The 14,377-nt window shown below is 40.0% G+C and overlaps 1 protein-coding gene across 2 annotated transcripts; it reads left to right on the forward strand.

Moving 5' to 3' along the window:
- The first annotated feature begins 2,217 nt into the window (after positions 1-2,217).
- On the forward strand, positions 2,218-13,916 carry LOC107710332 (PR domain zinc finger protein 1-like). Of its 2 annotated transcripts, XM_016515078.1 has the most exons (7): positions 2,218-2,730; positions 3,072-3,392; positions 6,681-6,800; positions 8,189-8,438; positions 10,586-11,472; positions 11,558-11,686; positions 12,112-13,916. In XM_016515078.1, the coding sequence occupies exons 2-7, from the start codon at positions 3,222-3,224 to the stop codon at positions 12,640-12,642; spliced, it is 2,088 nt and encodes a 695-aa protein (XP_016370564.1). In that variant the 5' UTR covers positions 2,218-2,730; positions 3,072-3,221; the 3' UTR covers positions 12,643-13,916. The 2 variants fall into 2 exon arrangements, with proteins under 2 accessions (XP_016370564.1, XP_016370566.1); XM_016515080.1 differs by lacking the exons at positions 2,218-2,730; positions 3,072-3,392; positions 6,681-6,800 and adding an exon at positions 7,861-7,982.
- The last annotated feature ends 461 nt before the right edge of the window (positions 13,917-14,377 follow it).

Consider the following 14,377-nt stretch of genomic DNA (forward strand, 5'->3'; position numbering starts at 1 on the left):
TGATTTGTTCAGAATTGAAAATGCTGACTCACAGTTCATAGAACCAGATGTAATCAGAATTAATGGATGTATGCCGCTTCACATTATTCAGTTTTACAGGCATTACAAACTAATACTTAGTTTAACGCTTGACACAGAGAGAATCCGCAAACTTTTTAGCCTCTTGATGGGGATTCAGTTTCTAACATTGATTTCTCTTTTATCGAATAAAACCATGTGTCATCATTTATATGAACAGTTGGCCATTGCACAACTAAAGGAATCTGTTTTGTCACCTTGTTAATACCACATACCGCATACTTCAACTCCTCCGTTAGCATACTGGGTGTTGTCTCGAACGTCACACATGCTGCTTTCAATTACCGTATTGTGCATGAATCTTAAATATGCGAGACCTCACATATCTGTGACATAAACTGGCCGTCAAAGCAGTGTAATGTGTTAAGGTATATTACTACGCACAGGTTGTATAGCCCATGTCACTGGTTCTCTCTTTTGACTGTCCCCTTGCTTTTCACCCCCCCCCCCCAAAACCTGACGCTCCCCCGGTGGGGTCAACCCTCCCCTGTAAAAGTGCAAATAGAGTGACGCCCTGGATGATCAGCTCTGCTCACGCCGCGCCGGGCTGAGCCTCAGCCCAGACTGTCTGCAAATTAGAGAAATTAGCCCAGTGAAAAGAGAGGCACACTTACGCCATGCGGCCCACATGCGTCTCGAAAATGGCCACAAGAGCCATATGGCAGCCAATTTACTGACTGTTTCACTCCATGAGGGAACACGAGTAAAATGGACACTCTGAGATACGACATTTAAATGCAGTTGGTGTTAATCAACATGGTAGAGATGGTCAATGTTTAATATTGGTTTAAATGTAAAATGTCCTTTCCAGTATTACGTAGACTGTAGGAAATTGTTTGCCTGAAGTCAAGTTATTAATGTGTGATGAACAGTTTCAATTATTTCTGTAGTCATAGAAGAGCATTTTTTTAAGGTGAATATGATGATTGACATAAGTAATCTTACTTTTTATGGGCAGAAGTTCAGTAACAATCCAAGTTCTATATTAGGTGGTGAAACACGAGGAAGAGAATTTCCACAAACATTCCTAACATGAAGAGATTCTTTAACTTCGTTCTGAAGCGTGAATTCATAGCATGCAAATATTTACATCCCCACCCACCCCAAAAGTTCTGCTGAATGCCACTCCATACCACATTTTATTCAGTTACAGTGGTGTCCAAAAATTTTTTTATTTTATTTTAAATGATATTATCACCATTACTGTTTGAGTGATGATTATGCTCTACAGCATGATTTGAGAAGAAATTAGAAGTAGTGCACAATTATATTTAGGGCTGGACAATAATTCAATATCAATATGTATCGCGATTATATTATATTTCGTATAAATATCTAAACATTCTTAAAACAAGATACATTTACATTTTAGCAAAATGACTTAAGATATTAAGTGTTTACTGAAAATTCATTGTTTTTTTTTTACTGCCAGTGGAGTTTAAAAAACTTGATTCAAAGTTTATTTTTCTCATTTCATTGGCAGATTTTTTGTGACAGGCAACGGACAAGAGAGTTTGAAATATCAGAGGGGAATTGCTGTTGGAAGATTCTTTGGAATTTATGGAAACTGGAGAGAAAACTTGATTCAAAGTTTATTTTTCTCATTTCATTGGCAGATTTTTTTTCTTGTTTTAAGCAAAAAAACTCATATAATTTTGATTCATTTTCAAGACTTCTCAAGTAAATGTATCTAGACTGTAAGAATGTTTAGATATTTGTATTTGAAAACAAGACAGCAAATCATTTTTTCTTCATATTTAATTAATGAATTATTAGAATTTTTATTTAAAAAACAGGCTCATTCTTGGACTGTAACTCTTTTCATGCTGTTTGAGTTCTCTTTTTTTTTTTTAGACCGCTGCTGACCGATGCTCATGAGTCTTCATATTAGGCCTGATGAATTTACATGGACCGAACGTTCCAGGTCAGAACTGATGAGTTTAGACTGGACCGAGGTTTCTGTTTCAGAATTGTTGCATGTGGCATCCTGACAGAGTGATGAAACCCTTCAGACAGGTGTCTGAGAAGCTCCTCAGTTTGACTTGCTTTGTTTCCTGTCTCCATCTCTTACACTACTGGCCACAACAGAGTATCACACACCAGGCCAGGTCTAGATCTAGGTCACAGAGGTGCTTGTAGCATGTGTGTGTTTGAAGGGAGGGGGGTCTAATTGGGTTGGGACCAGATTGCTCATTAAGAGTCCATCCAAGCAAAAGTCCATTGGTGTGTTTTCAGTGATCCAACCATCTGTTTTTACTCAGTTGTCCAACTGCATTCTGATTGTCCAAGACAATCCTTTGTCTGCTGAAGGTGTTGATGTGTACGTTTGGGCTTGCTGTGTCCGAAACACTTCCAGTGTCCCAATTGTATCACCTTTGACTAATCCTGGCGGTCACATGATTAAAGCCAGATGCTGATTGGTTAGTCTTTGCAACTCAAAAGTCTGACACAGCTCAGCGTGGACAGTCTGAGTAACAGTAGGCAACGGACAAGAGAGTTTGAAATATCAGAGGGGAATTGCTGTTGGAAGATTCTTTGGAATTTATGGAAACTGGAGAGAAATCAAACAAGATGACAGAGTGACTGGGCAACAGGAAAGCAGAGATGACCTAACCAAAGATATTGAGGATGCAACAGCTGAATGAATGTGAAGTGAGTTTGGAACATTTTTTTTATTATTATTTATTTCATTCATAGAAAGAAAAAAAAATCTGATTTAGTCAAAGTGAGATCACCAATGAATATGAAATAATTACCTGTACAAAGCTTAAAAAATACTCCTAGTTCTGGCCTACAGACACAATAGCGCTAAATGTTATATGTCAGTGACTAGTTGTGACTACACTCGTAAAAGAATACAGTACATTTCTCATAAAAGTCAGGGTTATCACATTTGGCATCATACTACTACATCTGTGATGTCTCATTTATTCTCATTCATGAACCTGAAAGGAAATGTGTATGTCTAAATGCATCTTTTGGGTTTTCTTTAGATCTTTAACTAACAAATAAAGCAAAAGGAGGACATCTCCAACAGAGAACCAAAGCAACACAAACCAAAGGAGAATATACCAAACAGCTTATACAAGAAAATCTACAAAAAATATACCGCAGAGAAGCAACTGAAAAGGGAAAGAGAGAAAATGAAGTTGGAGGCATCTCTAGAGGACATGAGCGAGTGGAGGGAGGTAGACTTTGCACTGAACTGCACCTACACCGTCCAAGACCAGGCATCCGAACCCAGCTTCAGCCTTCCCAAAGCCATGACCTCCATTCCACGGAACCTCACCTTCCAGTACAGCGCTGACAACCAGGTACAATAGCCTGCAGCTTTAGCTGTGTACACTACAGTACATTCCCAATTCCTTTTTCAACAGACTTTTGATTACTCATCATTTAATAAACACTTGTTGCCTAAAGCAGCTTGTGCAACACTGCTTTCACTTTATATGCTTTCCTGGAGCAGATACTTACAAAACAGATTCAGATAGTGCATAGGTGCTACTGAATTGGTATTGTCTTGTCAGAAAAAAAACACAAAGTAATTTCTGATACTGTTTTGTTGCAAACATATGAGGGTGTTTCAGTTCCTCAGGTTCACCTCTGTCTGAGCCTAGATACCTAACCATTAAGCCGTAACCCTTTAGATGTATAAAAATAAAGTTCCATGAAAAGGGATTGTTCAATTCAAAGTATCAGATACTTCTTGACATCGTTTCGCACTGTATGAGGGCCCTGCGAGGTGTGGTTCAGTAGGTCAGTGTGACGATGACAGCCATTGGCAGGTCAGGGATCAGGCAGGTAGAGGACCTATGAGGTAACAGCTTAATCACATTAACTCTTTCTCTACCTGACATTCACACACTCACTCTGCTTTCAATGAGCTTTCACATTGGCTATCCATTTGTTTTTTGTTGATGTGCGTCTCAGAAGGTTATATTACATCGCTTTCTGTAATATTTGATACTGATTGGTCAGTGGAGGCATTTTGCAGTTGAATGACTGTGTATTTCACCATTGTCCTTGGCATCCACACTATACTTTTAATTTAAACCTTCTTCTCAACTCAAATCAATATATCTTTCATAAAAAATATCAGACTTATTTTTCATTAACGGTTATTTTAACCAGTCAAATTTCACAATAAACTCCTTTAGGATGATACCTGAATATTTTGTTGGGTTTATTTTGTGACTGTGTCTTACTTACCTTTAACTGTGGCGTATTTAACAAACTTCGTAAATTTAGTATTAAAATAAGATTACTGCAGTGCTGTCAATAAAATTTTACCATGGCTGCATTATTAAAAATTCTCTATTTCTGTTTTTTGATCATTGTCCTTATCTCTATCTCTTTCTTGTTTAAACACATTTGACTGTGTCATTCTTCACACCTTTGCTATGGTTTCTTTTGCGTCTTCATGCATTTTGTCACTGCTCTGTTTGTCTTCTGCATGATCCAATTTCCCTCCTTCGCAGGTGAAAGTCAGTTCCTCTTTCTATTGCCCCTGCTCTTTTTAAAGGTGTGAAATTGTGGTCATCAGCTCAGGGAGGATGCATACGCACACATGTACATATTCTGGTCTATCTCAACAAAATGTGCTAAGACAGAAAAATGTGTTAACATTTTTCAGCTTGTGTTAAGACCTCAAGGTTAGCCAGATATTACAATTCTGTTACTTACTGATTTTCTTTCTTCCGTCAAACACTGAAGGAGAGGTTTTGTAAAATGTTCACGCTGCTGTACTCCATACAGTGAATATATATGTGTGTTTGTGTGTGTGTGTGTGTATATATAGTTTATTCTTTTTTTATTCTCATTTGGTCTGCACTAAATTGTTTCTTGCTCTTCCCCTTTTCTTTCACAAACTCTTTTATGTCTTTGGTTTATATTCTCATTCTCATCTTTTCCCACGCTGACTCTCCTTTTTTAAGCATGGAGATAAAAACAACGATACAACAACATATTTCCTGTCATGATAGATTGAGGCACAACTAGAATCGCTGTCAGACACATATTTAAAAAAAAAAACTTTTACTAACAGCAGATCTCTGTACTCGCACTAGTTGAAATTTACAAATACTTCGAGAGCCATTACACACTTCCCATTTCTGTGCATGCTATTCCTCTTGTCTCTGCTGATTCTGTCAAAAGCATTGCTCTTATGTTGTCAATGGCGTTAGCATGGTGACCAGGCTGCTAGTCATCCGCTAGATGGTTTCGGTGATGCATACGCACACATTCCAAAGTTTTTGTATTTGTGAAAGTCTGCGTTTTGCTGCTTTAATGTGTTGTTAGTGCGTTACGACTGCACGTTTTGTGGGAGAGAACAGAAAGTGACTGTTATCTCTCGACTGCTATCTGATTTTAGCAGCTAGCAGCACTGCTAGCAGATGCTGATACAATGAGCATTAAACACTGATACTTTTCTTTACATTTTCCTTTTATTTCAAACTGAAAACTAAATTGGAACTAACAAGATAGAAGTTTTTAGACGGTGTTAGCGGGCAAAGGCACAAATTTACACAGTCATGCATCAAAGGGGGCGTATAAACAATGCTCCCTGACCCTTAGCTTGAGAAGTGTGCCTAACTAAGGGGGGCACGTGGCAGATGGGGTGATCTATGCCAGGGTCGGGAAGGACACAAACACGCAAACGCACACACTTGCAGAATCTCAGCCAAAGGAAGTAGGTTAAGCTTGACTGATTAACTTTTGTTTGGACCGAAGATCCTTGGACAGCTTGGGGTGGGGGAATCATGTTTGGATGGAGGGTTGAGTGCTTCAGCGTGTGCGTTGGGGTGGCGTGGTGCCGTTGGTCTGACACTCACTCTCCTACCCCCTTCCTCTTACTCCCTAAGCCCTCTCTGAGCAGTTAATCACTAAAGACCTACCAATTAGTCACGCAACACTAACGATGCACAATTCTACTGTCGCCACAGCTTTCGTCTCCAGCCAATAACTGTGCCCCCCAAACTATCCTTCCTGTTGGTGCTTCTTGGAATACATCATTCCTTCCTATTGCCTCAAATCTAGTTTCAACCATCATAACTATGCTTTAAGTGGACTTTTCATCTAAAATTGATGCATGTAAACTTATCATAAGAGTTAAAGAAGTGCAGGAGTGGCTTGATGATATAAAGGGGGCAACTGATCCCCACGCCACAGTGTGACCTATTTACAAGCCTACTTTCTGGTTTCTACAGAGCATTGAGAGTGGACCACCTGCTCCATTTTGTCTTCTATTTTCCCTCTGCTTTCCTTTTTTTTGTCTTTTTAGGACCTCAGACAGGATTGATTGTCAATACTACACAACTTTTGCCAGCAGGGTCAAATGGGTCAGGCGTTATTGAGGACAGCTGTATGTTTCTAGGTTAGGGTCCAAGTAGAGCAGGGAAAGTATAAGTCTATTTATTTACTTAACTCATTAACCTGCGAGGATAGTGTGCTACCTTAGGTCACCAAAGACTCTTACCAACCAAGCACGCCTCATTGAAATCATGCAATGCAATTTCCTGTTCAAAGTGAATAGATCAATAATCATTTATTTTTATTCCTTCCTGAATAAGTTGGTTCACAAGTGCCACTCTTCATTCTTGCAGGTGACTGGCGTTTTTAGCAAAGAGTACATACCTCAAGGTACACGATTCGGACCTCTTCAAGGAGTTATTCACACCAAAGAAAATGTGCCCCTTCAGACCAACAGGAAATATTTTTGGAGGGTAAGTGACTTCATTGTTGATCTAATCTTTCACCGATTCTACTGAGTGAAAAGCTGCCAAACCTGTCATGACTGACTTTCCAGAGAATTTTAGCTGAAAGGAGCCGGAAGCGTATTCATTCATGCTCAAATACATCCAAATATGCTTTGGTTTCTTCAACATGATTGTCTTTTTCAAATACTCGCTTAAGTTCAGATGCACACATGCACTAAGAGTAGTTATTCCTATTAGGCTTAGTTTGCTGAACACTCAAGGGCTTACTTGGAAAACACAGAGGAAGCTCTGAGAGATCTTATCCTGTTTGTTGTAGATTCCTGCTTTGTTCTCATACAATGGTTTACTCAGCAGAAGTTACCAAGTATAGCTATTTCGAAACCATTTGACAAAAACGCAAAGAATAGCGCAAGTCTTTGGTTTGTGGCCAGGTTTTAGAGAAGTCGGGATTCCTGCACAGAGACTGAGTGGCAGATGCACACACACACACAATCACTTTCTTTTTAGTCCTTACATTTCTGTTGTCATATCAGCATGCAAGTGAACTTCAGTCTCTTTAGCTCCCTGCCAAGGGCACTAGATATATCTGTGTGTTTGTTTGTGTTTATATGTGTGGCTGTGCTCGTGTGAGGGCATACATGCATGCAGGCACGAGTGTGTTTGACATTCGTGTGTGTCACCGTGGGTTTTCCTAGTCTGAGCTGTCCTTTTCTTTTCTCCATTTCCTGTAAATCCATACTGACTTCCTGTTGCCATAAAGCAATGAAATGACACAGCATGTCACGTGACCAAAGGCAGGTGGACGGATGTGAAGAGCAGGCTGTTCGTGTGGGTGAAAGTGTGTTTGTGTTTATGAGTCTTCAAGGGTGTAACTGCTAAAAGGAGTGTCTGCGATAGGGGACTTAACATGCCCTGGCACATCTCAGCAGTGAATTCCCCCATTTACAAATTAGAATAAAAGTGGGTGGAGACAGGGGAGGAGAAGCGCGTGTGACTGGCAGCATGTGTAGATCGTTTTGACGCCCAGCGCTTTATAAAGAGCTTGACATCATTGACACACAAAGTTAGTCACACATTTTCTGCGGGACAAGCCACACACACACACACACACACACACTTTCACAGGTTAGAAGACACAGAGGAGTTGATATAAACAGCTGTCTGAAGAGCGTTCTGTTCATGGCAGAGGTGAAGAATCATTTGTAACAACTTTTTTTTAAAACTTATTTACAGATTGTCACTGAAATCAATGCATAATGTGTTGTTTGTATAATGTGTTAATTTTTATTTTTTAAAAGATCAAATTTTAAAATTGTAATGTTTAATTATGATGGCATTGTTGACATTGCAGACTAGCGTGAAGCATTAACGTGATTTCCTTTCTCTCCATCCAGATCTACAGTGGTGGACACCTACACCACTTCATTGATGGCTACGATGTCCACCGCAGCAACTGGATGCGGTACGTCAACCCAGCACGATCGCTGGCCGAACAGAACCTGGTGGCCTGTCAAAATAACCAGGAGATCTTCTTCTACACCATCCAGCCCGTGGAGCCCAAGCAGGAGCTGTTGGTGTGGTACAGTCCGGAGTTCTCCCAGAGACTGTGCGGCCAGCAAGAGCAACCAGACAGTCTGAAGCCAAGTGAGTCATGGGCTCTGGAATTATCCCACATTATTTGGCACTAGGGAGGGAAAAACTAGATAAAATGTTGGTTTTTATGTAGATAGTTTTTTCCTTTTCATTTTATTTCTTTATTGCTTTCTCTCTGGCTTTCTTGAAACTATGGAATTATTAGTCACCTGAGTTATCTTTGTATATTGCCCCTCCTGTGCACTCACCCAAGATAATGTTTATACTGTGCCTGGTCTCTGTCTTTTCGTCTATTTCTGAATCAGGTGACTTTTTTAATGCCTTTATTCTAAAAGATCAGCAATTAAATGGGCACCCTCAGTTCTTCTGTGTACATTATTTATGCTGATATTCAGGGAGGATGTTTATTTTTATTTTTTTTGTGGCAGTGTCTTATATAGGTTTGACCATTATGATATTATGCCACCAATAGCAACATTCATCACACAGTTAAGGTGGTACCAGGCTTTTATTCGTTGATAAGTCTGTTCTAAAAAAAATGATGTTACATTAGTTTGATCTAATATATAATATAACACTACACACACACGATATGATAATGAATTTTGATTCTTTAAATGTCATTTGAAACTCTAGAGGTAGTAAGCAATGAAAGTGGCTGTAAATGAAACTGTTTATGAATGTGTATGATCCGTAAGAGTGAGTAAGCGTGTGTATGTTTATGACAAAACGATGGACTCTCTGGATTTTCTATCTAAGGAGATGTCATGCGATACTCCTTATGTCACATTGATTCAATCTCACACTGGCATATATTATTCTCATTCACTCCTCGGAATGTATGTATGTCTATGTGTTCATTTTGTGTGCTGTTGTTAAGGACCATTACCTGAGTCATGTTGACACGTATGCTCCTCTCACTGGTGATGCTTTCACTGAACAATTACACCTGATTATTAAATATCCCTCATTAGAAAGTCAGACACTGTGAAGCACATTAGCCTTTTCAGAGCCGCTTTTTTCAATTTATATCATTCAGTCTGCGTTAACAAGTTTTACTTCCTGTGTGAGGTTTAAAGAAATCTGTATATTCAGTTTTAGAAAGCGTAATATTACATCATTTGAATTTTTTATGGACTTTGGCATAAATATAGATTAATTTCTTAGAACAGATCTGCTGATACTTAGTCTAACATAAAACATAGTAAATGTCTGTTGATTCTGTTCATCTGTGTTCCTCCATTGTTTAGATTTTAGAATTTGTATTAATGTTTGTAAGTTGCATTTTGCTTTGTGCTGTTGTGCTCTTCAGAGTTTCAAATACCCATTTTCACTTTCCTCGCGGTAGTTAGGAAATACCTAGACGATGCCTGTAAATGTTGCACCAGATTGGTTTACATCAGGTTTGAGGAACCAAGCTTTGACCACAAGGGTTATAATGTGTTTGTGTAATCTTCCCATTGCTGTGTGGCACAGATGAGCCTTGTACTACTCTCCATGATTTAGCATGTTTTGTCTGAGTCACCACAAAGGTTACTGAAAGAAGCTAGCTGTTGTGGCTTTGTTTTTACAATCTCTAGAGTGAAAGGACAGTAATAATTTGACCTTATCTCGATTTCCTTTATAACAGTAAGTAACAGTTAGTGCTAAAGTGGTATTGTAGGATTTTTCCCATGGTTGAGGACATCTGCTGTTATAGTGAGTCAGAGTAGTTTCTGAGTGAGAACTATTGGCGTCACACGAGGCTCCTTTCTTCCGACACATACATATGCCCCTCCACCTCACAAACATACACACACCCACACTGCGAACACCCACACGGTTGTAATCTAGGTGCTACGTGAAAGCAGAACTATCTCTTTGTCAAAAAGAAACCAGTCAGATATCTTCTGCCTGTCAGCTTTAAACTGAAAGAGCTGCCATTTACCATAAGTGAGCATTTGAGGAGGATGGTTATGAGTAGGTGTATCACATACAGGCATACAGGCCTGTTCGATGGGTGACCGATGTTGCTCTGCAAAGACTTTGACCTGCTTGGTCAATTTCAGCGACAGAAGATTTGTTGAATGTGAAATGGGTCAAGTCTCAAACAAGACTTCCCACACCAGTTTCATACTTGGATTCTCACCTCTGCTGTCTGTCAGTATTCACACTACAACTTGCACTGTGTGACCTTTTTTTTCTCTCTCATTCTCCAGAGTACATACCTGATTTTGAGTATCAGAAGCAGCCCCTACCTCTGTACACCTACTACCCTAAACATCCCCAAAGCCCACACAAACTTCAAAGTGAGGGACAGGAAGATGAAGTGGACGAAAAGATCGATGTAGAGGTTATTGAGAGGGACACGCCACCTGACACACCGGATGAACAGGTGGTGGATTTCAGCAAAAAGATCCACAAAGCTGCTTCGCCAGAGCCTGTCTATTCTCCACATCCCAACCAGAAAGAGATGAACATAAGAATTCACCCATATCCCACCCTGTCCCCACCGCAAGACCTTCCACTCCACTTACACGGCCTCTATGGTCATCGAGAAGGTCTGATCTCATACCCTTCATTGCCCTCACCTAGACCCCTGCAAGCTCCATATCCCTTATTACCACCATACAGTTCTCATTATTCACGTCTGCTGTTGCCTCCATACTCCCCTCCCTTCCCTTCCATGTTGCCCTCAAAAGGGGGTCTCCGGTACAACGGACTCCTGGGTAGTAATGGCTTGCCCTACCCTTCCATACCCCAACCAGGTCTGTTACCAGTTACACTGCCCTATCCTGCCCCACTTCATGGAGGTCTGAAGGAAAGAATCCCAAATACTCCACCCCGAGGAGCCCCTGCAACACCCGAACTCTCACCTCAGCCAAAGCAATCCCCTCAGCAAATGTTCCAGAAGCCTCTCTCTGAATATGAAGAAGCCATCAACCTCAGCCTGGCTACACCCAAAAGCATATCACCTTCATCCTCGTCCTCTCCACCAGCACCTGGGTACAAGTCTCTCCCGTACCCACTCAAGAAGCAGAATGGCAAAATCAAGTATGAATGCAACATCTGTCTCAAGACCTTCAGTCAGCTGTCCAACCTCAAAGTGAGTAGAATGTACTTGATTTAGAGTCTTGTTTTTGAAAGATATGGAACTGAGTAAGACTAAAGAGTGTATGTTCATTTTAAAGGTGCACTTGAGGGTCCACAGTGGAGAGAGGCCATTCCAGTGCAACTTGTGCAAAAAGAGTTTCACCCAACTAGCCCACCTACAGAAACATCACTTGGTCCACACAGGCGAGAAACCACATGAGTGCCAGGTGAGTGTATATGCTGTGAAAGAAAATCAAGATAAAGGGCATCAGATGACAGTTATACTCTGTTAAAGGGGTCATATGATGCTGCTAAAAAGAACATTATTTTCGATGACGCACACACAACATTGCTTATCTCTGACAGAACCTTTACCTTGTCTCTCCTGTTTCCTTTAAGAGAAACGCTTTGTTGTACAGCAACTAGAGAGGGTGTGACAGTGGCGTCAGCCTGTGCTACTCATTCATCTTGACCACCGAAAATAAATACAGTCCTTTAGTGAAAAAACACGACTGGCTCACTGTCTACATACCAAAGCAACAACAAGGCAATTATGTAAGGCAGCAGAGAGGTTGCCTTCTGTTCTTGTCTGCTGCCTCTTGTTTGCTTTTGAATTACAGGATCTTTTAATGTTCTCTTTGAATGTCTACAGGTGTGCCACAAACGCTTCAGCAGCACCAGCAACTTGAAAACCCACCTACGCCTGCACTCTGGGGAGAAGCCATATCAGTGTAAGCTGTGTGGGGTGAAGTTTACCCAGTACATTCACCTCAAACTCCACCGTCGGCTGCACAGCTCCCGTGACCGACCCCACTCCTGCCAAGCCTGCACTAGGGGCTTCATCCATCGCTTCTCTCTGAACCTCCATCAGCGCTCCAGCTTCTGCCCCGCTGCCCGTCCTGAAATCCCAGAGCTGAGGCAAGCAGCAGAGATGGTAGAGCGCTTTGATGCCAGTCAGGAGGCTGAGGCACTGCCTGAGAGTGCTGGAGAGGCTCAGGTGGATGCTGCCTTGGAAAAATGGTTGGCTATAAGTTTGGAGAGCGGTGAGGGGAAGGAGGATGTTGGATTCCTCAAGGCTTTTGCTGTAGTACCTCATGGGGTAACCGCCATGGGTCATCACCAAGAGAGAGCCAGCGTGGTACACTTCAACCACCGGCCCTCTATAAAGACTGAGGAGGATTAGATGAGGGAAAATGTTGAAAGGATGACATATAGCTTGTTCAGGTCTACCAGAAACCCAAAAAATTGCTATCTATGCACAGAGTATTCCCTAGTTGACACCAAAAATCCTCTCTTCCCTAGTAGTTCGAGGGATAAATCAGAGAGAAGATGCGTAAACCAAGTCAATTAAAGCCGCACCAAACAAATAGTGTTTCCAAAGACTTGAAGATTATGTCAAGTGATTGCACTTCTACCCTCTGACCTGTTATAGAATGAAGATGTGATTATAATGTCCTCATACTTCAGCTGGTTTTCAAACCCATGTGAAAGTCTATTTGTGTGAGTTTGTCTTAACTTATTGTTGTTGTTGTTTTTTCTTATTTGAGCACTGTATCAAATGTTTTAATACTTGTTTATATGTGTCCTTCTCTTTTTTATGTTTTTTTAACTTCTTTAATTCTTAAAAAAAAAATACTGGGATTCTCAGGAATAATGTGTTAATCCCACTATGGACACTATGTGACAGTCCCAAAAGGACTGGATTTTCCCGTCCATTCTATTCATTGTGGATGCGAATGTGTATGTGTATGAGTATGTGTGTATGATTTTACCTGGTGTTAAAAAATTCTGGATTTAATCCTTTATGAAAAGCTATAAAAAATGTACTGTCAGCATCTTTTCAAGAGATGATTCACTGTAGCTTGTAATGATAATATGGCAGAAGAAAATGTTTGGTTTTTCAAGTCCTGAACCCCTTTGACATTGGAAAGAGAACATGCCTCAGTTTTAATTTAATATTTAAAATAAGAGAAAAATTCTTTGTTTTCTTAGTTATATTGTTACTTGGTTGTGTCTACCAATGTTTACTGTTGTCTCTTTAATCCAAACAAGTATTGTTAGCACTATGAAAATGATCAAATCAATGTAGCTGGAACTGAATTTGCCAATCATGAAGATTGCAATACTTTTTTATAGACTACAGAACTACAGACACAACAGTACCTCATACTAAAAAGTTAAATGGTCAGGTTCATATTTTATGCTTTTTTAATTTATTTGATATCAGCACAGGAAAAAGCAGGAACTAGATCCAAGTGCAGGATATTTGATTGTTAGCTACAGCCAGGTTTAGAAACAAGACGGTTCCATTACTTAGTGACTTTTGTACAGTGACTTTGTGTTTCTTTTGTTATCCTAGTTTATTTTTTGACTCAGTCCAAAAGATGTTGATACTTTATATGTGAGAACCTATTTTTGACAAACTTTTATAATGTAGCACATTAAACATTACTTGTCTAAGACCTCACTCTTTCTGTCTTATGCTGTTAATGACTTTACTATGTCACCCACACACTCATACAACACCCATCAGGCTTATTCATTTGAAAGTCCCACACAAAAGTTGATCTCTGTGGTCGTATTTCTAGAAAGTAGAGGAACTGAAATTGTTGCTCATCAGCTAGGACTGATCAAAAATGTCTACTATCACATGCAACACTATTTTTCATTTTGACATGAAAAAAATAAATAAAACCACCTTCAACCTTTACCTACTCTTACTTATAGTGGAATTTACAGTAAAAACATAGTTTTGGTTTCAAATGAACTCATCTTAGCTATTATATAATAAAAGATGATAATAACTCATGTTTAATTGCTGAAGAAACTTTGACATCAGTTCAAGTTAAATTTTGACTTTCTGAAGCACCTAAATGCTGGTTCGCCCCGCTCCAATAAAACAAAACAAATTTTGTTGA

Source organism: Sinocyclocheilus rhinocerous, unplaced genomic scaffold (genome assembly GCF_001515625.1).
Source record: "Sinocyclocheilus rhinocerous isolate Xijiao unplaced genomic scaffold, SAMN03320098_v1.1 scaffold897, whole genome shotgun sequence".
Taxonomy (NCBI): Eukaryota; Metazoa; Chordata; class Actinopteri; order Cypriniformes; family Cyprinidae; genus Sinocyclocheilus; species Sinocyclocheilus rhinocerous.

What these genes read in the sequence shown, in the direction of transcription:
- LOC107710332 (XM_016515078.1), top strand. Translation starts at nt 3,222, where the DNA reads ATGAAGTTGGAGGCATCTCTAGAGGACATGAGCGAGTGGAGGGAGGTA. An exon ending in ACAGGAAATATTTTTGGAGG is followed by an intron (nt 6,801 to 8,188) that starts GTAAGTGACTTC and finishes CTCTCCATCCAG; the next exon opens with ATCTACAGTGGTGGACACCT. An exon ending in ACCAGACAGTCTGAAGCCAA is followed by an intron (nt 8,439 to 10,585) that starts GTGAGTCATGGG and finishes CTCATTCTCCAG; the next exon opens with AGTACATACCTGATTTTGAG.